At 44.0% G+C, this 23794-nt stretch overlaps 1 protein-coding gene across 11 annotated transcripts in view; it reads left to right on the forward strand.

The window, feature by feature from the left end:
- Positions 1-23794, forward strand: part of TANC1 (tetratricopeptide repeat, ankyrin repeat and coiled-coil containing 1) — a 214357-nt gene that overhangs the window by 172153 nt on the left and 18410 nt on the right. For all 11 annotated transcript variants that reach the window (XM_039855457.1, XM_039855455.1, XM_039855459.1 and 8 more), the window contains 5 exons: positions 1277-1385; positions 2310-2432; positions 9577-9813; positions 11271-11456; positions 13715-13793. In XM_039855457.1, the coding sequence (XP_039711391.1) occupies positions 1277-1385; positions 2310-2432; positions 9577-9813; positions 11271-11456; positions 13715-13793 (734 nt within the window). The remainder of the gene's footprint in view (positions 1-1276; positions 1386-2309; positions 2433-9576; positions 9814-11270; positions 11457-13714; positions 13794-23794) is intronic.

Genomic DNA, 23794 nt, shown 5'->3' on the forward strand with positions numbered 1-23794 from the left:
TCACCTGAGAGGAGAAACTCGAGCTCGAGGTTTGGGAGGTGGAGTACGTGCATGGGGCACTGTGTATGTGCTCATGGGAGAGCTCTAGACCTTTATAAGCCATTGGACTGGAAGCTCAGTGGCAACGTGGCCTTAAAAGTCCCGACTTCCCCTGTAGCATAAAAATCAACCTCTTGGTCTCTACCTGCCTTTATTTCCTCATCTCTAACATCATTTATAACCTGTTTAAGAAACAGGCATGTATCTGGACAAATACTGTTGCTATGATGCGTGCTTTTAATCATCTAGATTTAGCAGCTATCAGAAAACACATTTAGGACAATGAATTTTTTTCTATAATGTTTATCTTTTCCTCCACAAGTACCGGCTTTCCCCCCTAAATTCAGCACTTCACAATTGTCAGATTGATAGAAATGAAAATAATTCTCACTATGCAGAAGTCACTGCTATTGGAGTAAACAAGCTTTGGCATCTTTTCCAAAGCAATTGGCTCAGACAACAGCATGGAGTCCTCAGAGCAAGTTCTGCAGGCATAGAGGGGAAAATGAGTAGAATGGCTCCTCCGTGAAAGGATTAGTGGCGGATTCATTGGTGGTGACAGTCGGACGTCCACCACGTGCCCAGACATAGCAAGCCCCCTCCTCTTAGTTTATTTCCCCCCACAAGGATGTGTGTTCCATCCATGCTTAGAATTTAGCTCTTTCTGCTCATGAGTTGTACTATCCACAGCATGGTTTTTCTTCCCATTATCAGGCCTTGCCTTTTGGCTGAAGTCTACTCCACAAGGTGATTATCCTGAGGGGAGGCCTGAATGCCAGGTTCAGTGCTGGTTCTGCTCCATCTGTCCATCCATCCATCCATCCATCCATCCAAAAAACACACATTTTCGTACTTACTAAGTGTTGGGCACTTGCTAGGTATGGCGACTGTATCTGTGACTTAGACAAGACCCTTAGTCTCATAGTGTTTACATTTTTATGACAGACAAATCAAGTAAGGTGGTGAGAAAGTGATAGATGAGGGACAGACAGTGGCTGGTAAAGACCTGCCCCATCCTGGAGCTTCTTTCTGGGTCACACCACAGAAGGGGGAATCCAGAGAAAGCCCTTAAAATGACTTGAAGAATAAACAGCACTATAGCCATCTTTTGTAAAGAGTCAGCTTTCCCGCATTTTGTATGGTGATGCCAGAGTGCCAGGAGAGTAATTCAGGAGTGGCGTGGCGATGTTCTTACTCGAGGGTCTTTTATTATGAGGCTTTGTGTTGCTTGTCCTAGGAATGGGCACGCTCTCCTGGCATTCATGTTCTCTCGGCAAGAGGGCAAGCTGAACCGCCAGCAGACCATGGAGCTCGGCCACCACATCCTGAAGGCGCACATTTTCAAGGTGAGACACGTGCCGCTGTGAGGAAGGGTGTCTTTGTCGTCGTCATTGTCTTTTGAAGTTTTTGGTTTTAGAGATTTTCCACAGCTTCATCAGTCTTCTCAGAGCCCTCCAAGGACTGCATCCCAAACACGACTCCCTCCCCTCTCCCTGAAAGTTCTGACTTAGAACCACTCAAGTGTGTATCCAGATGCTATGGTAAGGTTTTACTCTCTCCCTTTTAAATCTCTTTTAAGCTTCCTTTCACCTAAAGTTTCCGCTTTATTCATTTCGTCTCCTTGTTATCAAAGAGCATGAGTTACTTGACCTCTAGTTTTGCACCACCTGGATTTTGATCGTGTTCCTGTTTCTCATGATCTAGTTTAACGTGTTCATCTTTCCTCTTTATTTCCTATCATTTGGTAGTTGTATCCAGAAGCTTAATCACATTTAGGTTTGATCCCCTCCCCTTCCCCCTCCAGGGTATCATGATTACTTTCTAGTTATACTTAGAGTTTAAACTCTATATAAGTCTAATACGGGGTTTCTTGCATCAGGAGGCACAACGTTTATGCTTGCTTCTCTTGGTGTGATGCCGTCAACCACTACAGGTCTCTGCCTGGACTCATTCATTCATTGGGTGTTACAGAATAGTGATACTCTATCATTTATTCTTCTTTTGATTGACAGGAGAACTTCTATAAGGAAAAGATCATTTCTCCTCATCTGCCATCTTTTTCCCCCAGACATACAGTTCACGTAGCGAAGGCAGGCTGGTTCCTCAATCCTTGGTTTTAGGAAGGGAAAGCTCACAGATCCAGGTGTTCTTTGTATGCAACACAGCATTTGCCATGCGTGACCTCCTATCTGCACCCTCTGGAGGCACAGCCAGCTGCATGCAGGTGGGAAAGCAGCTCTTGAGGCTGATTTGTCTCTGATTGCTTCTAGGGCCTCAGTAAGAAGACAGGAATCTCTTCAAGCCATCTCCAAGCCCTGTGGATAGGGTACAGCACTGAAGGGCTGTCTGCTGCCCTCGCCTCTCTCAGGAATCTCTACACCCCCAATGTGAAGGTAGGCAACCCCTCTGCACGGAGAGCCAGAGCCCCAGCCCTGGCACCTGCTGCCATCCAGCAGTCCTGCCTTCCCCCTGCACTGGGTGGTGGCCACAGGAGGTGGGGAGCTTCTGATGATGCCTTTTCCTTGGTGTAAATCACACAGACCTGAATGTTCTATTAGCATTTCTCTTCTAGAAGGTTAGCTTTCACTCAGGCAGAAAGATGTGGGGGGTCGGGGGCTGCTATGTGAGCACATGGAGACTGTTTGAGAGCGGATGTGATAAGGAAGCAATTCACAAAGGCAACCAAAGGTCAGAGGGAGATTTCCCAAGAAAATTGATTTTCAGAGTGTCTTGTGTTTCTAATCTGGGCTATCTCTTTATGGTTCATAGGAAATGAAGCACTGATGAGTGACACAAAGCAATGGGTACACAGAGGAAAACTATTACTAAAGCTTTCATGTACACGTGTATTTATGACCAGAGAAAGCATATCGGTGTCAGCCCACTGCTGAGCCAAGAGCTTCCTCAGTCTTGGTTAGTTGTTGTCATGTCACAGTATCTGGCTGAGCTTTTTAGTGTAGATTTTCCATCCTCTTTTAATACAGTCTAAGAATCTAAAGCACACAGAGGCCAAGTATCTGGTTAAGGCAACAAAGAAGGGTTAACTCCCACAAAGGGTGTGGGAATTGGTTTAAGTTATAGCAGCTTGCAACCGTCCTTTCCAATGCAAAGTAAAATGAGATCATAAATATTTTTGCATTCTAGATTCCTCACCTGCTTGACATATCTGCTAGACTCCAGGCCTTTCGGCCACAGGCCCTGACAGGCCCGGCTGCCTGCAGAAGATCTGAGGCACATTCCTAGGGAGTCGGGTCCTCTCTGTCAGTCACCTCCATGAAAACAGTCATACCTGTTCCCCTCTTAGTAGCACGAGGATGGCCTGATGTGGTCATGCAGCAAAGGACAGACAAAGCCCTGGAAGTTTCTGGGCATATGTCTTCTTCTTACTTTGGTTCGTCAAACCAAACTCAACCTGGGAAGGGGGCCACATGCCCCCGAGATGGTGTTGTGGGGGACACTCTTGAGAGACTTCTTTGCCTTTCCTTCCCTTCTGTCTGTGCACCTTCCCCTCAGCAATCGTACCTTTGATGTGTGTCTGGGGATTTGGGCTTCCTGAGCACTTCCTGAGTCTGGTAGATGTTTGCTCTGCCGCTCTTCTCCCTTCCCTGCCTTCCTGGTGTATTTTTTCCCCCTTACTCCCTTTTCTTTAAAAATTCAGATATAATTGACATATAACATCATATTTCAAGTATACAGCCTAGTGATTCCAATATTTGTATATATTGGGAAGTGGTCGCCACAATAAGTTTAGTTAACATCCATTACCACAGTTAGAAATTTTTTTATGATGAAAACTTTAGAGAACTACTCTTCAGCAACTTTCAAATCTGCAATACGGTGTTGTTAATTATAGTCACCGTGCTGTACATTAGATCCCCACTTCCTGATATCTGGAGGGGAGGGTGTAACAATGCTGGCTAAGGATCCTGGGTGTCAGAAGGACCTAGCAAGGCTCTGACTTTGGGGGCAGCTCATCCAGAGCCCTGCTGTCCAGTACAGGCCTTGGTGTCCACCTCAAGATAGATGCACACAGTTTCTTTACAAAATATAAGAGCTGCCTCGTGCACATGGACTCAGCCCCTTATTAGGGTTCAGGCTTGACGGGCAGGGGGCACATTGGATTTCAGCCTGACACACCTCTCAGCCAGGCACCTGGGAGCAGAGCACTACTGGAGAACCGGTTATGGGAGCCCCATGCTCTGCCCTGCTCCTTTGCACATTTGTACACTCTTTAGACTGAGTTTGAGTGCTTGTGCCCCAACTGAACCCCACATATGTTTATGGGGTGGGCGGATGGGGAAGTTGTTTTTGTAGTGTAAGGGGAACTACCTTCACACTACTTCTACTGATGAAAGGGAGCTCTTCCCTTCCGCATGAAATTACTGCAAAAGAACAATGGAGAGCACAGCTGAGTTTAGACTTTATGTAATGAAGAAGTCATAGTAAGAATTTTTGTTTCACTTAGATTTTATAGAAATTGGGTTGAGGTTACTATAATTGTTTTATCTTTCATTTCATCTAAAAATATATCTTTTGGCTTCTCTATAATTAATAAAATTCTATAATGATGGCAAGGAAGAAAAAATAATGCAATATCTGTTTTCACTTCTTTAATAATTATGGGCACTGAAGTGATTTTTAATGTGGAAAACAGTAAATGGGAAGTATCATACTCTTTTGAATATGAGTTTTTAAGACAGTGAATTAAAAGGTACAGCGTAATAATGTAGTAAACTTGACCCTCCTGAGATAATCAACTTCCTTCTTTAACATATATGTACTTTTAAGAGTCATTCATCTTTGTTTTATAGAGCTCCAGTGTCACCTATGACTACACTATTCCCCAAATTCTATAACTTGGTTATAAAATTTTAAGGCTTTCCATTATGCTTCTGTTTCTTTTATCTTTCAAGAGAAAAAAAGGGTTTTCACAGAATCTTGAACAAATTACAGTAATTTAAAATTATGCATGCAATTAAGGCACTTTTTAAAGAGAGTATTAAATGTTGTCATACAGGAATGGATGTCATTTTGAGCAATAATTGCAGTTTGCCACTTTGGTAAATTAAAGTGACTTGCTTGGGAATGATTACTTGGTAGATGAATTTTAATTTTAGTTGGTAAGGCAGCGACTTCTAATAATGGAGTATTAGAAGGCCAGTATCATACCAGCCCAGGCCCTGGCCAGCCCACTAGGGTCCTTGCCACCAGTGACACCAGGCTCCCGTCCAGCTGGCTGTTTTGCTCACACTGTCCCATCAGACTGGCTGCTAGCCATGGGCTTCCCAAGGCTGTGACCGAGGAGAATTCAGGTTGTGCTTCTTCTCTCAGCTGTAGGTAGAGAGGGGAGGAGACAGAGTTAGGCATGGACTTCATTCTTACTTCTCTGGGCTCATAGGGTCCAGTCATATCCTGCATAACAGGCAACACACATTTTAAATCGGTTACTACCGAGAAAACTAAAATTTGTATTTTGCGAACATGCTGGCCACTGCCTCTTCTGTTTCTCATGATCATATTGCTTTGCCAACCCCCAACCCCCTTTTTTATTTTCTTGCATTCATTAATCCAGAAGTTTATAGATAATATTGCCATTTCCAGATTTTATCCAAGGAGAGTTTCTTTGGTGGCGATGGTTGGAAAATTTCCATGTAGTTAGAAGAAAATGTAGAGGATGAACTATTTACACCCCTTCTTTGAACGCAGAGTAATCTTAGCTAGAGCTGCTGCTTCTGCCATGGGACTGCTCTATGGCAGTTATTAGCTTTGTGCCCAGGGCTGTTCTGTGCCTTTTCCCCTCTGAGCCTGTTTTCTCACTTATAAAATGAAGGGAACAAAGAGCCTGTCTCATAGCAATGGGAAATCTGATGTTAAAGCTCTTGGAAAAATACTAGGCGTTTATTACATGGTCAAGCGAGTTATTTTTATTACTGCCTTGTCTCCTTTGTGGAAACTGAGACTCTGCTGTAGGCACCTGAAGCATTCTGGACAGGCTTGTTGGTGGTAAAGAAGAGCTGCCTGAGTTTTTGGTGGGTCCAGGTGCTCTCAGAAGCTTGCGGGCTCCTGCTGCTCTGTGCTGGTGGACAGCCCGGAGAGGCCAGACCTCTAGGTGCCAGGTCTGGCAGAGCACCCTCCTGTTCCTTCTAGGGTAAGGGACCTGGGCTCTTTTCCCTTCTAATGATTCCATGGAAGGTGACCGTAATAATAGCAATATTTATTTAGCATTTATAGGATGCCGAGGGCTGTACTAGTGCTGTGTGTGTGTGTGTTGTACATTCATTTTTAATCTTCACAACAACCAGTGAGATGAAACTGTTTTTATCTCCATGTTTCGGATGAGGCTGAAGGCAGTTAGTAGCTTGTCCCAAATCACAGCTGGAAGGGTACCGGGCACGGACCAAGCCATGTTCCACAGCTGCATCTATCATCTGATGTGTTTACGGCCCTGGCTGCCAACCAACTAGAATCACTGGGGAGCTCGGCACCCCAGCCAAGTCGGAATCTCCAAGAGCAGAGCACCCGGTGGAAACTTTCAAGCTCCCAGGTAGTTTCAGTATGCAGCAGGGTGAAGAACCATGGGTTAGGGCAAGATCCACAGACCGATTGGGGGTTAAGTGGTAAAAAATACCTACAGCATTGTACCAAGAAAGGAAATGTTTTTCCCAAGAAGCAGATGACGTGTGAATCGAAGATATACATGTTTAGGAAAGCTTTGCCCTTAAGCGCCTACCGTCCAGGTGGTGTCTCATATCCAGCGAGACATTTCTGAAAGTATACCTTACAACATTGTTAGCAAGGAGCGCCCGTCAGGTAGATTCGGGTGGTGCATCTTTTTCTCTTAGGCTCTTGGTCCTCACGAGGGGGTAAGATTGATAAGAGAGGTGAGAGGATAACTGGCTGTCAGAGTCACAAGGGAATTTAGTCCATTCCTGCTGGTGACCTGAGCCTGACGTTATGTGTGTTTTGAAAACACCACAGGGTTCTTCTGTACTCTTGCTGAGAATCGATTTTTCCTAGGCCTTGATGAAATCTCCAAGTATTTCACCAGCCTTATCCTGTTCTTTCCATACTAATGGTAGCTGCTCAGAGGGAAATGATTTTCTAAAATCCCCTACTTTTGTTTAGCACCACCTAACAATTTTAAAATCGTTTCAAGTCATAATTTGAGATTGGTGTTCATTTAAGAGTGAACCCATGTATATTTGTGGAGCAGACTCAGCAGGTATTAGGTCGTGTGTTAAGTGTCAGTGTTAGGATAGAGACACCTTTTCTGATTTTTCATCCATGTGTCCTCTGCCTTTCTATCCACAAGTGCTGGCTGGCAGTGGGAGAATGGAAGTTGGGCGGAGCTCAAAGGTGGTCCCTTCTGATGGGTGTAAACAATGGGGCAGGCATTGGCTCATCAGCACTTAATGTTATCTGTAATGTAGTGTGGGGCGGGGGGATCTGACACTTGGGCCATCCTATCATGGAGGGCCTTTGTTTGCCACTCTCCTCTGTGAACTTTGGACTCTTACAGCCAGTGTCTGGTGCAGTGGGCTAAGCTGGAAAATGGAGTGTGCGGAGGGGATGGAGGATGACTGGGGTTGATGAATGCGTGGGGGCGTGGTCGTCTGTGCACAAGGATGTGCGTGAGGGGAGTGGTGGGAGTATTTTTTATAGAGTGGAAAGGACTTCTTTCTCTCTGGTGTCCTGGTGCTGGAGCAGAGACCTGTAGGAAGTGACCATTTGTCACCTGTATCTGTGGAAAGGGCATTCCTGATAGAGGGAATTGTAAGAGTAAAGGCGGAGAGGTTGGGCCCTGCTTGCTGTCGTTGCAGTACAAACATTGGGCCCAGGGTGGCTATGGTGGGGGAAGGGAGGGGAAAGGTGTGGGAAGGGCGGTCAGAGAAGGAGCTGGAGGATCACGTGAGGTTCAAGCTCCAGCAACAACCAAGACTTCAGATTTTATACTTGTCTGTGCTGTCTCACTATTCCGAGTTGTGGTTTTACCACCTAATAATATTAGTTTCTATCAGTTTGTAAAAATTCTGTCAGTTACTCTTATGGACACATGTCACTGAAATAACTTGAATTTTATATGACTTATCATCTTTCTGTTTCTTTAGATGATCCCATTGTGTCTCTAGTCAAATGAATGACACAGTCTCTGTGGTTTTCACACGTAGTGGGCAGCCCGGGAGGCCTACCAGAGTCTGTCAGGGGTGTGATTGATGCTGGTCGAGACTAGTGAAGGGAACTGTTTGAAGAAATGCAGTGGATATCTTCATAGGTGTTAGTGGAGTATCAGTTTTTCAATGACATGGGGATGCAGAAAATATTAGTATAGCTACAATTTGCATAAAGTATTCAATGATTTTATTTTAAAATCTTTAGATAAATTTCCCCTGACATGTGGATCTAAGGAGTTTCGTGGGTGGTGGATGTAGTAATTAGAAAAAGCAGATTATTTTCTGGGAATCTTTTGCTGCTGACAATCGCAAGGACATGCAAACATTTTCATGTGTTCTGTTTTTTTTTTTTTTAGATACACTTTCTTGTGAAGAAAAGAGTATTTCCGTTTACTTTCAGCCTTGTTATCTCACTGTTAATTATTTAATCCTGTGATTATTTCCTTGCCAGAAAAATGAATTTTCTATTTTTAAGATTAAGCAGTGAGTTTTCAAAGTATGATACCCAGAACAACAGCATCAGTGTCAGTTAGGAGTCATTAAAAAGGCACATTCTCAGGCCCCACCCAAACCTACTAAATCACAAGTCCAGGGGGTGAGGCCTGAGAATGTGCTTTATAAATTTTGGTAAAATAAACAAATTAATAACATGAAATTTACTATCTTAACTGTTTTTAAGTGTAGAATTCAGTAAAGTTTATTTACATTATGGCGTAGTAGATCTCCAGAATTTTCTCACTGTAAAACTAAAATTCTGTACTTCTTGAACAACTCTCATTTCACCTTCCTCCTAGCCCCCACCATTCTACTTTCTGTCTGAATTTGACTGTTCTAGGTACCTCTATATATAAGTGGTATTTTATAGTATGTGTCTTTTTATGACTGGCTTATTTCATTTAGCCAGTCTGCAAGGTTCCTTCATGTTATAGCATGTGTCAGAATTTCCTTCCTTTTAAAGGATGAATCATTTTCCATTGTATGTGCATACCATATTTTGTTTATCCATTCAACCATCGATGGACATTTTAGTTTGCTTCCGCCTCTTGGCTGTTGTGAATAATGCTACAGTGAACGAGGCAGTGCAGATATCTCTTTAAGACTGATTTTATTTCCTTTGGTGATATATCCAGAAGTGGAATTGCTGGATATTGAGAAACTGCCACACTCTTCCATTGCAGCTGCAGGATTTTACATTCCCACCACCGAAAATGTGCATTTTCAACACATTTCCAGGTAACACTGGTGCACATTCAGGTTTGAGAACCACTGGATCAAAATGAGGATATTGCCCTTCTCAACGAATGTAGTTGCAAGTGTTGTGATATTACGTGAGAAATTAATCTTGTTGGGGAACATTATCCAACAGGTAAGCCGTCTCCTGATTTTGGGAGGGGCCAACGTGAACTACAGGACAGAAGTGTTAAATAACGCCCCGATCCTGTGCGTCCAATCTCACCTCGGCCATGAGGAAGTGGTCACTCTGCTCCTGGAATTTGGCGCCTTCCTGGAGGGAATGTCAGAGAATGGCATGACCGCCCTCTGCTACGCGGCAGCTGCTGGCCACATGAAGCTGGTGTGTCTGCTGGTCAAGAAGGGGGCAAAGGTAAGCAGCAGCCTGCCCCAGTGGGTGGGGAAAGATCTTCACATCCCTGCTTTGCTGGAATTGTCAACTGGGCCAGTCTTCCTTGCCTCTGCTTTGTTGAACTGCAGTGAACAGAAGTCACCACATAAACAGAAAGGGTAGAGCTGCAGGCGCTGCTCAGCCTGATGTAGGTGCGCGGATGCACAGCCTTGGAGAGCGAGGGGCCGTGTGGTTTTCTCCTAAGCTCTTACTCTCGTTAAAGTTGTCAAAGGGGGAGGCAGGATAACAGGGAGACCCCTGGCCACCAGCGGCATGAATAGTAGGGCAGTCCTTTCAGAAGCCTGCAATTGTACACCTAGAAGTTATCACAGCATTTAACACAGTAGCTCTGTTTAGCTTTATTATAAGCATTTAATTGGGAAGGGAGAGATGTGCTTTTGAATAATAATAGAAATAAATCACTGATATTTGTCTTCATAGTTAATTAGGATATTTAAAGTTCAAAGAGACATTGGGCTGTAGGAACTGTGGGAGCCTTTTTGGTTTTTCTCTCAAAACTACAATATTTGGGACAGATGAACCTTAGCTCATGGAAGAAGGGAAATATTGTAGTTAAGCCTTGCCAGTGGGCATGTTCGCACATCACCATGCCTCCATGTCCACATTCACACTGGCTTGGCTTTATTCGGAGGCTAGCAGGTTCCCGCGCATCATAGTCGTAAGCATTGTAGGCGAAGGGAGATTGTGTAGGTGGCAGTTGCAAAGCCTCTGGGCAGGGGCACAGAACACTCCCAGCATTTGCAATTGAGGAGAGGCTAGGCCCTTTTCCAGCCCAGTAGTCCCAGGTGTAGACAAGGAATGACGTGTTATCCGCTGCTCTCGGACTGTCGAAGGTACACAGGACTCAGACACTCAGACTCTGTGGCTGGCTGGCCATATTTGACATGCCGACATGTGCCAGGTTGCCTGCCTGCACATGGCCTCCTTTCTTCTTCAATCAGAAGTCACTCAGGGTCCCTTCCTTCCCTTCCTTGGTTCAGAGCTGGGTTTTCCAGATTCCTCTCTCTTCACTGGCTCTCCTGGCTCAGTGACTAAAGAACTGCTCTGCTCCCCAAATTGTAGCTTGTCACAGCAGATTTAGAATATTACACCCACGGGACTGAGAAGCACAGGGGCTTTGGCCAAAGGGTTTGTCTGTGTCCTCACACATAGTCCCCAGAGAACTAGGCATTCCCAGCCGTTTGCTGGAGGGACACTGGGAGTGAGGAGGGTATCCTGTGATCACTAGTTACTCAAAGTGAACCCGAGGCCTGGAACAGTGCATTCATTACAATGAAGTAATTCAGTGCATCTCCAGAAAGATGCATTGGAACGTGGATATGCAGTGGATTGAGGTTTACACTCAGCATCTGTGGTGCAACCTGTGTTCTCAGAGAAAAGGTGATGCTAAATTGACCTTCCCTACCCCTGCTTCCCAGGTGGACCACTTGGATAAGAAAGGACAGTGTGCGCTGGTCCACAGTGCACTGAGGGGCCACTGCGACATTCTCCGGTACCTGCTGACCTGTGAGTGGTCGGCAGGCCCTCCCCAGCCAGGCACACTGAAGAAGAGCCAAGCCCTGCAGCAGGCGCTGACAGCTGCTGCCAGCATGGGCCACAGCTTGGTGAGTGGAATGGCGAGGTTCCTTTTTGGGTAACTGGACGCTGTAGAGCCCAGTGGGGTGGATGCTTATGCCAATCACCTTCTTAGTTGCTAGCCTGTGATACATGGAAAATGAAAGAAGATGAGGATTTCAAGAAATAGCAGTTGGTTTGAGCATGTGTAAAGATCTGTTGGCATCACACCTTTCCCGTGAGTGAAAACCCACTGTGTCAGGTGCACATGCGTGCTCACGCAATGGGGCAGGCTGCTCCCACATGGAGCCTGTTGTAATATTTGTAACATTCATTCTCTGCTCTTCCTTGTCTATTTCTCTCTTCCTTCCCTTTTCTACTTTTACCCTCTTGCCCTCCTGTCTTACTTTTATTCTGCTTTGGTTCATTCTTTTGTCCTTGTGTTCTTTTAAAAATAATCATACGGAATCCTAATTCTAAAATTGTTCTTGCGTATTTGAAGGATTTTTAAAAATAGAACTTTAATGCTCTGATAAGCATGTAAGAATGCTTGTCATTCACAGTTCTTGCACTGAAGGAAAACTTCACACAGTAGTTAGAGCACTTAATTCTGGTAGATGTCGTATTCTTGTTTGAAGATTTAATTGTCATTTCCTGACCCGTGTCTGTGAATTTAATAGTATTTTAACCTCTCCTTTCCATGTATTTCTCACTCTGTACTTACTAAAATTCTTCCCTGCAATGATTTAAAGTAAATTTGGTTGCAAAGCTGGCTGACTTTTGGCATTTAAAACACAAGGACAGACACATACACACGCACACACACGCATGCACACATGTACATGCACATACATGTACTGCGGGCTGGCTAATTTTTGGCATTTAAAATAGTAAAAATACACACATACAGTACTTCAACCAACACAATATATCGCAACAAATTGAATGCAGAAATGTTTAAGAGAATGCAGCTAGCTATCTTAGGACAGACGTGAAGAGATTTACAAAAATATGAGACACAGGGACATGGACGATGGACTAGTGGTTACCAGAGGATAGGGGGCGGGGTAGGAGGGAAAAGGTAGACAGGATAAGGGGGGTCAAACATAGGAGGGTTATGGGAGGGTGAAGTGAGTAAAGGGCATCAAATTATATGGTAGCTGAAGGAAACTGGACTCTAGGTGGTAATCACACAATAGAATATATAGATGTCAAATTATAATTCACACCTGAAAATTATATAATTTTATTAACCAATGTTACCCAAATAAACTTAATAATAATAATAATAATAAAATATATGAGACAATGCCAGTCGACTGACCTGTATGTTTTAGTTTTGGAAAAACTACTCATATCATTAAAAAAATACACATTTTGTAAAAATGTTAAATGTTACCAGGTAATAGGTTTGTTATTTTTCCTTTAAAATAAAACTATAAATAGTTTTTAAATCTCTTCTTTCCTCTGGCCTGGTTCTTCCTATCCCTCTTATAAGGACAGCTGTGATTGTGTGAGATGTATATGAGATATGCACCTGGGTAATTCAGGATAATCGTCCCATTTCAAGAGTCGTAATCACACCTGCACATTCCCTCTTGCCATATAAGGTAACATTCCCAGGTTCCTAGGACAAGGGTATAGACATATTTGGGGACCATTATTCAGCCTACTGCAAAGAGTGTAGATTGTGAGACTGGAAAATGGCTTTTCCTGTCTCTGCTGGTGCTTGGAGTGAATGTCGGCTCTGGCTCAGGGCTCAGACACTTCCGTCTCCCCATGAGCCAGCACTCTGCCTCCACACCTGTGACCCAACCCGCTCTTTGATGGGCAGGATTCCTGTACAGAAAAGAAGACTAATGCTGTCAGCAGAAAAATTATTTGGATCTTACTGTTTATTTTCTTGAAAAGATATATACATCGCCTCGTTTTCTTTACTTGTGAAAATGGATTCACCATCTTCCGGCGATTTATGCAGAAACCACTCTTTGTATGATCTCCTGTGTCCTTCGTTGATTAGGCTGGCATATTTGGGTCATGTTGGAATTCATTAAAATTCTGAGTACCTGGTAATCCTGAACAATGTTGCTGAAATCCACTGTTTTTTTTTTTTTTTAATTCTTTTCAAAGTGAAAGTGTGAATAGCATACGAATTATGCTCGAAAACAGTTTTCATTATATTTTCTCTCCTTGTGCAGCATGAGATAATCATGTTTAAAAAACAACACACTCAGTCCTTTGATACATGGGATATAATAAGGACATATGGCTATGAGAACTCATTAAATCACCTTGCCACTTCTGACAGGTGGTCCAGTGCTTACTGGGACTGGAAAAGGAACATGAAATAGACGTCAATGGCACCGACACGCTGTGGGGAGAAACAGGTAATTATAATTCCACTGCTTATAGTCTGGGCCAGCTTGATGTTTTAGCCCTCATTTTGGCCTAATCTTCTTAAGAATGACTTGGGATGCATAAAGTCCTGTTGTTATTTTATCACGAAGCATTAGAAGCTTAGAGCTTTTAAAAACTTCCTTAATGAATAATAAAACTTTTCTAGAATCATATAAAATTTGAATCATTTTGAATCAGACTAGCAGTTCCTGTACACCTGGTGAATGTCAGCTAGAAGTACCTAAGTAAGGTATGCCCTTACCCTAACCAACCTGGTCTTCCTGTGAACCACACAGAGTGAGCAGGGCAGGAGCTTCCAGCCCCATGTTCAGAGGAATCAAAGGTGCTCTGCCTTGTAGAGTGAGAGCAGGACTCGGGCCTCATGCGGCCTACTCGAAAGCTGAATACGAGTTTATCAAGTCCATTTCCATCAGTGCGGGGTATGTGTGCTTAACGGTAGTGTGGGAAGGAAGCCCACGGGGAGTATATCTTAAGGTCTTAGTCGGTTACCTGTCATCCTAATATAGATAATGCTGCTTTGGCATTTTCCATTCGACTGAACTGGTATTAGGCACATAAGACTCTTAAGTTATGAGTAGTTGTTTAATAGATATGGCACATGTTATATCAAAGAGTGTTTAATATGCATTAAATAAGAAGTTAATATGCAGTTCCAAGCTGTGTCCTGTGTGTGTCCTTACTATATATGACTTCCATTTCTCTTGCAGATTTATTTCCGAAAGCTGCTTAATTGTTTCTTATCAAGCCAAATGGTAGTGTGTACAGTTTATCAGCTAATTCATACTTAGGAAGAGTCTCAGAGTTTGGGGGATGGGGTGCGCTTCAGAGCCTCTTGGCACCCTCCCTATGGGGCAGCCACCGTGTGTGTGGCTCGCAATGCTAGTTGCATTGCCAAGGAAGGAGGTGGCCTGGCCTCCCTAGTTCCAAGGAGAGCGGAGGACCCCAAACGGGGTTGGATTATGGTTGGGCCTAAATGAGTGTAAATTTAAATATTGCCTTTAATTCTTTATGGATTCCTTCCCCCACCCATTTAGATAGTACAGGCTGCTCTATAATTTGGTGAAAGAAATTTCCATCCACTTCCATACCATGTCGTGGGCAGCAGTGTACTCCAGTGGGTCCGTGCATGGCTTGGCTTTGCACTTGCCAGAAGGTCAGAATCCTTGCCTTTTCATTGCCTACTTTAGCACCTTTCGACGAGTAACTTTGACTTCTTGTCAAATGAGGAAAATAGTATCTACTTTCTAGGATGGCGTTGAAGATAAGGAATCTTGTCCAAATATACCTAATGATAAGAACCCCTAGGACACTTGTACCTAGATTGATTGGGTCTAGAGGAGCCCAAGACTCTTATTTTCTTAAGAGGCACCCCTTAAGTAGTGTCAGGTGGCCCATGGCTTGAGGACGAATAGAGAGCCACTGTGACAGCTGTCTAATGTGTCCAACTTATGGTGACACCTAATGATAGGTGCCCATGATGGTAATGGGGCTTAGTGCTAGTAGTAGTAACGGCACATACTCAGCTCAGATGGGACTCTCAAGCCTTTCATAATTAAGGTGATTTTTCCTTCTGAAAGAAAAATCCAGAGAAGGACTGCGTTTGTGATCTGCTGTGTCTCACAGGTGACCTGTCCTGAATTTCAGTACTCTGCCTCCCCCTTGAGAGCTAAAGAGACTGTAAGGGAAACCACTGACTTCCCATCAGTCTTAATGAAAAGATGAATAATAGCTCAGCCCCACCCTTCCAAAGCCTCACACGTAACCTTCAGACCACTTTGCGACCTCAGAAGCATTTCACACCCTTCCTCAGCACGCATCAGGGTGAATTTCCTCAGCTAAGAGACTTTTTAAAGAAATTTAAACCAGAAAAAAGCTAAGCACTGCTTCTCAGGCTTAGCGGGCCCCAACAGTCCTCTATGGACTCTGTGTCAATAAAATCAGTGTTCCCTTCTCTGCATTTTTTATCTGGTACCTTTCTCTTGTATTCTTCAAAAATGACTACCGCTGTCTGCTACCCCGAACTCTCCTAATTTCCAGGTCTGTGGTTGTCAAAGGAATACGTTGAAATCTTGCTGAGGAAGTTTTAGATGAGAGAATGTCTGTAGATTCGGGCTTCGCATGAGTATATACTACCTTACCCAGACCATGAGGTCTGTGTTTGGGATTCAACTCTGTAGAATCCACGTTACCTGACCTGAATGCCTCCTGGAACAGAGGCCCCAATAATGAGAGCATGAGCCGGTGGGTCAGCTCATAGCCCTCATCCTCACCAAGCAGTAACCTGGCGGCTCCCCAGCCTGTGTGGGCTGTGCTGCTCCGTGCACTGCTTCTAGTTGCTAGGGACCTTTGGAAGTGGAAGCAGTTGTCTCACGTCCTGGTTTTGTTTGGTCCTCATTCCTGGGTGTGGTCAATGGTGGCTCGTGTCTCAGACACTAGAATGGAGCTTATCTGTCTCGGCCACAGCTAGAGGGTACGGAAAGATGACAGAATAACTGGAAGCTTTGTATGAATAACGCCATTCATTATTTCTCTTTGAACCCTTGTATGAGTTTATACAAGTCTGTCAGTATAGCTTTAGGTGTGAACAACTTGGCTTTAAACCACCAGCCGATAGGGCTACAAGGCAGGGTCTCCTGGGTCTGTTTTTGCCTCACCTTGCCCTGCTTTGAAGGGCCTATTGTTTTCCATGCAGTGATGCTGCCCTGTTTGGAGCACAGCTACCTGCCCATCTCTCCTCTCACAGCTACATTCCAGAAGTCGGGGTACTAAACCCTGCACAGGGTCCTTCACTTTTCTGCCAGGAGAGCCCCTTGCAACCTCAGTGTATCTAGTGTACATCGTGAAAGTGTGATTTTCATGTCCAGTGCTGATTGGAAGAAGGAGGCCATTGGTGAGGGTGATGACAGCTATTAGCCAGAGAGGAGGGGGCGCAGGAAACAGCAGGCTCATGTGAAGTCTCTTGTCCCTCGTGCCAGTCCACATGGGGATGGCAGGAGTAGGGACAGTTGTGCATCTGTGGTACCCTGTGTGTCTCCCTGCTGATGACCCAGCGTCATCAGGGTCATCACAGAAAGGAGATGGTTCCTATCTTAAGTTTAAAGCGACAAAATATATAATAGACTTTTAAAACACTAATCTAAAATGATAAGAATGTTTAATTTAGGGTATATTGCAGTAAACTCCAGCTCTTAGAAAACTTAGAGAATATCTCTATCTGTTTTATAGAGCAGAGAGCTTAATTTATGTAAGTATCCCTTTTCACCAGCATCTGTGGCTATTTGCTTTTTACTTCTATTGGACATTTAGTGTATAGCCCTTCAAAATCATTCTGTAGTCTGGTAGCTCTTTAGTGCTTCTAGTGCTCACTCAGGTGGAGAAGCAGTGGGACCCACCGGAGAAAGCTGGGAGCTACTGAGAAGTGGGCTTGCTGTTGTATCTCTCAACCCAGCAGCTCTGCCCTCCAGGCTGCCGAGGCCCTTTGCTTCGTGAAGTTCACAGATTTGGTCAGACAGGCTCAGTCTCATGGTTTCTGGGCAGCCTGGAACATAACAAGAACCCATCAGATGCTTGTGTTATCTGTGTTTCAGGCGTTCCATAGCCATGACAAGTAAGTGCTGGCTCCCGCGAAGTCCAGCCCTAACTGAGTTACTGTTTCCATGTCAGTGTTCGATGTGAATTAGCCCAAACTGAAATGATCACAGATGCCTAACTGGTGACCTTATGCGGTTGTGAATTGTCAGAGGAACTGTTTTTCCAAACTCCAAGCAACTCTCGAGTCTGTGAGCATCCTGTCTGTTTCTGGTGAGATCTAGCTCTTCACAGGGAAGTAGAAGCCCTTCTATTTCATCATTTTCCATTTTACCTGCAAATATGCCTTCCCCAGCCCTGCCTCTTTTGGCCACTTTGCACATCCCTTCTTAGCACTTACCATTTATAAATTTGTTGATGTCACTTATTTGGTAAAAGGCTGTTTTGCCTAAGTTGTGAGCTTCTGGAAAACAGTAATTTCCATGTTTCTTTTCCTCACCTATGTGTATAGCGACTGTGTCTAGTCTGATGTTGTCCAGTAGAACTTTCTACGGTGATGGAGATGTTCTCTTTCGGTGCTGTCTGACCTGGTAGTCAGTAGCCACTGTCCTGGACTGCTGCTTGTCACATAGGTGTTGAGTGGACAAGTGGTTTTATAGAAAACAAAGCCATGTAATTTTTAGGGCAGATAACATTCACTTTGCAGAACAATTGGGGAGAAATTGGCGGAGTGTGGGGGGCGCGATGAGGAGCCCCTTACCAGTTGTCATAAGGACCAAATCTAGTTTCTTTGTGTCTGTCTTAGCACAGGTCACATCCTGCTGGATTCCAGGCCAGCCTAGAAACTCTGTCCTGGTCACTGATGCCGCACATGTGCTGTGAGTGTAGTTGGGGACTGGACTTCATCATTGAAACAGCTATTAGCAGCCAAACGTGGTGTGGTCGGTCATGACTGACAGGACAGAACGGCTTGTGCCCACCCCTTCTTTGAGTCCATAACATCTTCCTCCCTGCAGTATCAGCCCAACCACCTACCCCAGGATGTGCTGTGCCCTCACTCCATTGCCCCCTTGGATATCCTTCTTACTGCATGATAGCTGGTCTGCCAATAGGCCTGGAGTCCTTGGCTTCACACACGAATAGGATGCCGTTCTGCCCATCAGCTGACCGTTTCCAAGGGCTGCCCTTTCCTAATTTCTGAAAGGGGATGCCCCATCAGACACAGTTAGAAGTCTGACTGAGCTACTTCATGTAAAGTGTTCCTTTACGTTGTCCATGCTATTTTAGTTGGTAAAATACTTTAGTTGGTAAATACTTTCCAAAAAAGTTTAATTATTATAAATACAGTGTTTCTTATTGCCAAAGCTGTTAAAAACAAAAACAAAAACAAAACCAACCACCTTATTAGGCTCTATTTCTAAAAAAAGGTTACATTTTCTCCACTGTAAATTGAGTAGGTAATTTAGCTACAAAACCTGCTCTTTTTGTAGTGCGCCGAAGCTGTTCGGTTTGGCATGTATGCTAATCACAGTCCACTGTTCTCTAATTCTGGACAGGGTTCCGGGTAGAACCTGGCTGCCTCTGGAACTTGAGTCTGAGGCTTCGGCCTGTCAGCTGGAGTGGGAGCGTTTCCAGGCCAATCCTGGGGGAGGGTGTCCTCGGACCTCTTTCCTTACTGGGCCATGAAGCAGGGTAGAGGTGCATTTCATCCTTGATGTTTTAAGTTTCCCTCTTGTCTCCACGGCTGTTTTAATTTCCCACTCTGTGGTTCTGCCCACCGCCCTGGAGGTGAGGTGTCCTTCAGTTCTGAATCGCAGGTGGACCCAGGCCGTGGATGACTGAGCCAGTCACACCCAAGGCTGCCCCACAGAATGGTGCATGCACCCCAGGGAACAGGATGGCTTATGGTTGGTTTAGAAATGACCCTTTATTCATTCGTATTTTGCCTTATTCGTTTTTTGGAGAGAGGAGGGCTGTTATTTGATAAGAATTTAAAGTAAGTTTAAAACTTACTGGATGGAGTTTGACATTCACATACGTATGGACATCCAGGACAGAATTTCAGGTGAGAAACTAGAAGGAAAGGCATTTATCCATTGCTTGTTGGGGCACGTGGAGAATCTGTGTTAAGGAATTTGCTGAATGTATCTTGTAGAGGAAAGCTAAGTGACTTGCTGTACTATACCTAAGGTACTCGATTTTTTGGAGGTCCTGAGTATCTCGCTGGCACTGTTGTTGGAAAATCCTTGTCAGGACATTCCTTCCTCTGCTAGTGTTTGTTTTAAGAAAGTGCAGAGAGATGCGTAGAAATCCAGGTTTCTGTCAGTCCTAACAATGGTAGAAGTTCTTGAATGTCCTTGGCATTAAAGCACAAAAAGAGACCCTAGTACCCGAGAGAGTGTGAGGGAGAGGATAACCCAGGATGTAGGGGGGAATTGAGGATCCTCTATGGTCGGAGAAGGGTAACCCAGGACTTAGGAAGGCATGGGAAAAGTTAGGGTAACATAGAACTCTGAGGAGTATGGGAGAGGGGGCATAAGGTGGAGTAACCTAGGACCCTGTAAGGGGAGGAACAAAGTGGGGTGATGTAGGACACTCAGGGAGGGGGTAATCCAGGCTCTGGAAAAAAATGAGTGTGGGGGTCACCCTTAACAGTAGAGGGGATTTGAGGGTAAGAACTAAGTGGACTGGGTTTGTCCATACCCTGTCCCCTTCCTGCTTGAGCAGACTCTGGGGTTTGCCCCTGTCATGGGAGCGTTCTGATGACCACTCCTCTCTGCCGAGAGGACAGCAGAAATCAGCTGACCTTTAGTGCAGGTGAGGGGCAAGAAGTGGGTATGTTAAAATACCCACTCAGGTGCAAATGAACTGGTACTTTGACCCCTTACGAGGACTCTGTTCATACCTTTATGTTGCTTTTGCTGTACATAGAATCTATCGTTCTGGTGAGTGGTTCCTTCACATTCATTTTTAAAAAACAGACTTCTGCTTTCAACATAAAGACTCATACTCATCTAGATTTTGGTAGCTTAGGGCTTCTTTACCTACAAATACTGTTTCTTGTTCTTTCAATCAGTCGCTCCTCGATGGGCAACAGATAGTACATTTGCATTCCCAAAGAAAAACCGTAATTGGTTCTTTCAAATTCTTATTGAAATGATATTTAGATTCTTTTTCTTTTTTTCCTCTTTTGAGACCAGATGTGAGATCGTATAAAATGACTGTGTGAAAACGCCCCCTTTTTACACTGACCCCCTGCATGGTGTCCAGCACATAACTCTGTCCTCCTCAGCACATGCTCAGCCCTTTATGTAGAGAAAGAAGAGCAGCATGTTATGTGTGCTTTAAATAATTTGGTGTGTAAGGGGATCAAAAATGTGAGCATTCTCAGCACACTTTAGAAGTGACAGCTGTTCAAAGCTGCGATCTTCTGATAGATTTTTAGAACGAAGTCTGTGTGAAATGTGATTTATGTCATGCATGTTTTAGGAAATTGTTTTTAAATTGAGTTTACGTCATTTATAACATATCACTCCTCAAAGGATTTGAAGAGGCTTATTTGAAATAGTACATCTAAGACTAGGAAGAAAATAAAGTCAGGAGAAGGACACGCGGAGTAGCACAAATATTCCTGCCATGGTGTCTGAAGGTTTGCTGGGCTGAGCTACCGTTCTGGCCTGAGGATACTGTGCGTCCAGAGTTAGAAGGGAATGTGGTCATTGTAGATTATTCTTACTGTTCATGGGAGAAAGCTTAACTGTTCCTCGGGAGAAGAAAAGTGTTTTCTGACACTCTCGTTCTAAAACAGCATTCGTAGTCTGTTTGATTAGCTGGGCATTTTTAAAGGAGATTTCCTGAGGGCAACAGGATGGGAGCTAAGAACTCTCGACTCCAGCCCGAGTCCTTGACATCCACACTTCTCCCTGCCTCCCACCAGCTGTGTGACCTTAGGCGAGTGGTTTGACTTCCCTGAGCCTTATTTTCCTTATCTGTAAAACCAAGATGAGCGATTCTTGCTCATAGAAGTTGATTGTGTATTAAATGAATTTGTGAGTTAATTTGATGAAGCCTCATGCAGGAAGCACTCTACAGTGTCATCATATGTTATTAAAATATGTCAGGATTTTTCCTTTTTTATAGCATGGCTCCAGGTTTATTCAGCTGCTTGGGTTTAATTCCTGACTGACACTGACTGGCTTCATGATTTGGGGCAAATGATGTAACTCTTGTGACTCATTTCCTTCACCTCAATAAAATAGACATATTAATTATTTAATATGATTCTTATCAAAGGATTCTTGTCGAATTTAAATGAGAATTCACCCATAGTATTTTACCCAGAGCTTGGCAGTTCTGAGTGTTCAACAGATGTAATATGCTACAGAGGTTGTGATAAGTTGATTGTTAATATTAATTATCATTGTAATATTAATTTATGCTATGCATTTGGTCTTGATAGAGTATTGAAATGAATGCTTAAATGATAGAACCTTGATTACTTTGCAATTACTTTACAGTTATGAAGAATCTTTATAAAGAGTTTTGGTCACACACGAAGTCCTGTTTAGTGGCAATTGCGCATTTTATTTCTTTAAAGAATTCCTGGGCAGTTTGAGGCTCATGTGTAATCTTTAATCTATGCGTGAGACTGGCAGTGTGTTTTCACAGTAGAACTTATGTCAGAAGTGTCCTGGTTCCTCAGATTTGAATCCTGCCTTGTTCTCACCTCTCATAGGTAGCACGTTGGGAAACGGGCTGATGTGGAGGGCGAGGCAACATTCTTGTGTGGTGCTTGGTTGCCGCCTATCGCTTTGTAACACAGGTACCCTCTCCGTGACCCCAGCCCAGTTTGCTGGCCTGCCAGTCGCTGTAGGCCCTCCTGGGAGACTTCTGCCAAATGGGAACAATCAGGACATGTGGGCAGTGCTGGCTTCCTGTTCATGAGGTCGCTGAGCGGCTGTGCCCCTCCCAGCACGGGCTTCATCCAGGCTGAGGATGCTGGAGGCTTCTCAAGATTTCATCTCCCAATGCCATGACAATTTTAAGTAAGAGCAGGCTTTATTGTGTTTCATTTTATGCTTCACATTGTTGAGGATTAGATCAAATAACTGCCCGGTCTTTGTGGAGATGAAGAATTTATAACTGTTGGGAAGGTGGTTCTTTCTGACAGAAGCCCTCCCTCCCTCAGCCGTGGAACTGTAAGACTGGCTGTTATAAATCTCAGCCCTATACCTAGAAGTAGAGGAAGGGATGTTGTCTGGCTTTTTTTTTTTTTTTTAATGGGATTAGGTATTCTTATTCAGTCAGGGCTTTGGGGCCAGCCTCTCTGCGGCCCTCCGTGTGACAGCTCAGCCCAGACCCAAATGGCAGCAAAGTCAAATGCTCTCAGCTTCTGTTCTAAGAACTTCTTCAAAGGTCAGTTGTTAGAAAGTGGAGAGGAAGGGGCTGCTATTCCCAAAGAGTGTTTGTTTTTTTGTTTTTTTTTAAAATCATAAAATCGCTAATTACGTTTTACCTCTTAGATAAAATAGCTGGGAATTTTCCAGCATTTTACGTGCACTTTTTAGTCTTGTTCTTCTCCTTTACAGTTGAGCTGGGTTTGTCCATTGAAGTTCAAGCATCACTGCCTTTGCCACGTCTAATGATTTCCATCTTGGTCCCAACTGGATAACATTTATAAGAACCCTGCTGCTTACTACTACTATTATGGCACTTCCATTTTTTCCATTTTCCATTCTTTTTTATAAAAGATGAGAAAAGCCGATATATTAGTAAATATGTTGCACAAATAAACACAAGTATCCAAGCAAAGCTGAGCCTCTTTGCCCCCATCGCTCCCTCAGCCATCTCATCCAGCAGGAAGTGCCCTTCTGCAGGTGCATCTGTTTTGGCTGATGTGCTCAGCTCTGGACTTGGCAGGTGGTTTCGGTCATCACTGTATAATATATGAAAAGGTCATTATCTGGAATCCGGGCACTGCCTCTGTGTGTACTGACCTGTCTCCCTTCTCTCAAAGTCTAAATCGGGGACAGAAGCATATTATGGGCTGGGGTTTAACAGGTAGTGCATCCCTGTGTATTCAACTGACAGATCTGCCATAAAATGTTACAAACAGCCCTGTTTCTGGGATGACTGTGTTTCTGGCAAGTTGACAGTTGAGTTTTTGTAAATCAAATCTTTGCCTAGGGAACTTTAATATGTAAAAGATTCCTGCAAAGGATCCATCTTACAAAGAACCATATCTCACTGATATTTTTAATAAGTTCATATTGTTTAGTGTCAGTTGGGTTTTCTTAAAATGAATTATCTGCCATAACAAATCTACTCATGCTCTGAAGACAGAGGACAGTATTGCTGAGGCAAAATTACTCAGAATCGTCAGAAAATGATCCATGCTTTCATGGAAATTTAATTACGAAAGTGCCATCTTGTTAAGGATTTT

The sequence above is a fragment of the Pteropus medius genome, unplaced genomic scaffold (assembly GCF_902729225.1).
Source record: "Pteropus medius unplaced genomic scaffold, Ma_sr-lr_union100, whole genome shotgun sequence".
Lineage (NCBI taxonomy): Eukaryota > Metazoa > Chordata > Mammalia > Chiroptera > Pteropodidae > Pteropus > Pteropus medius.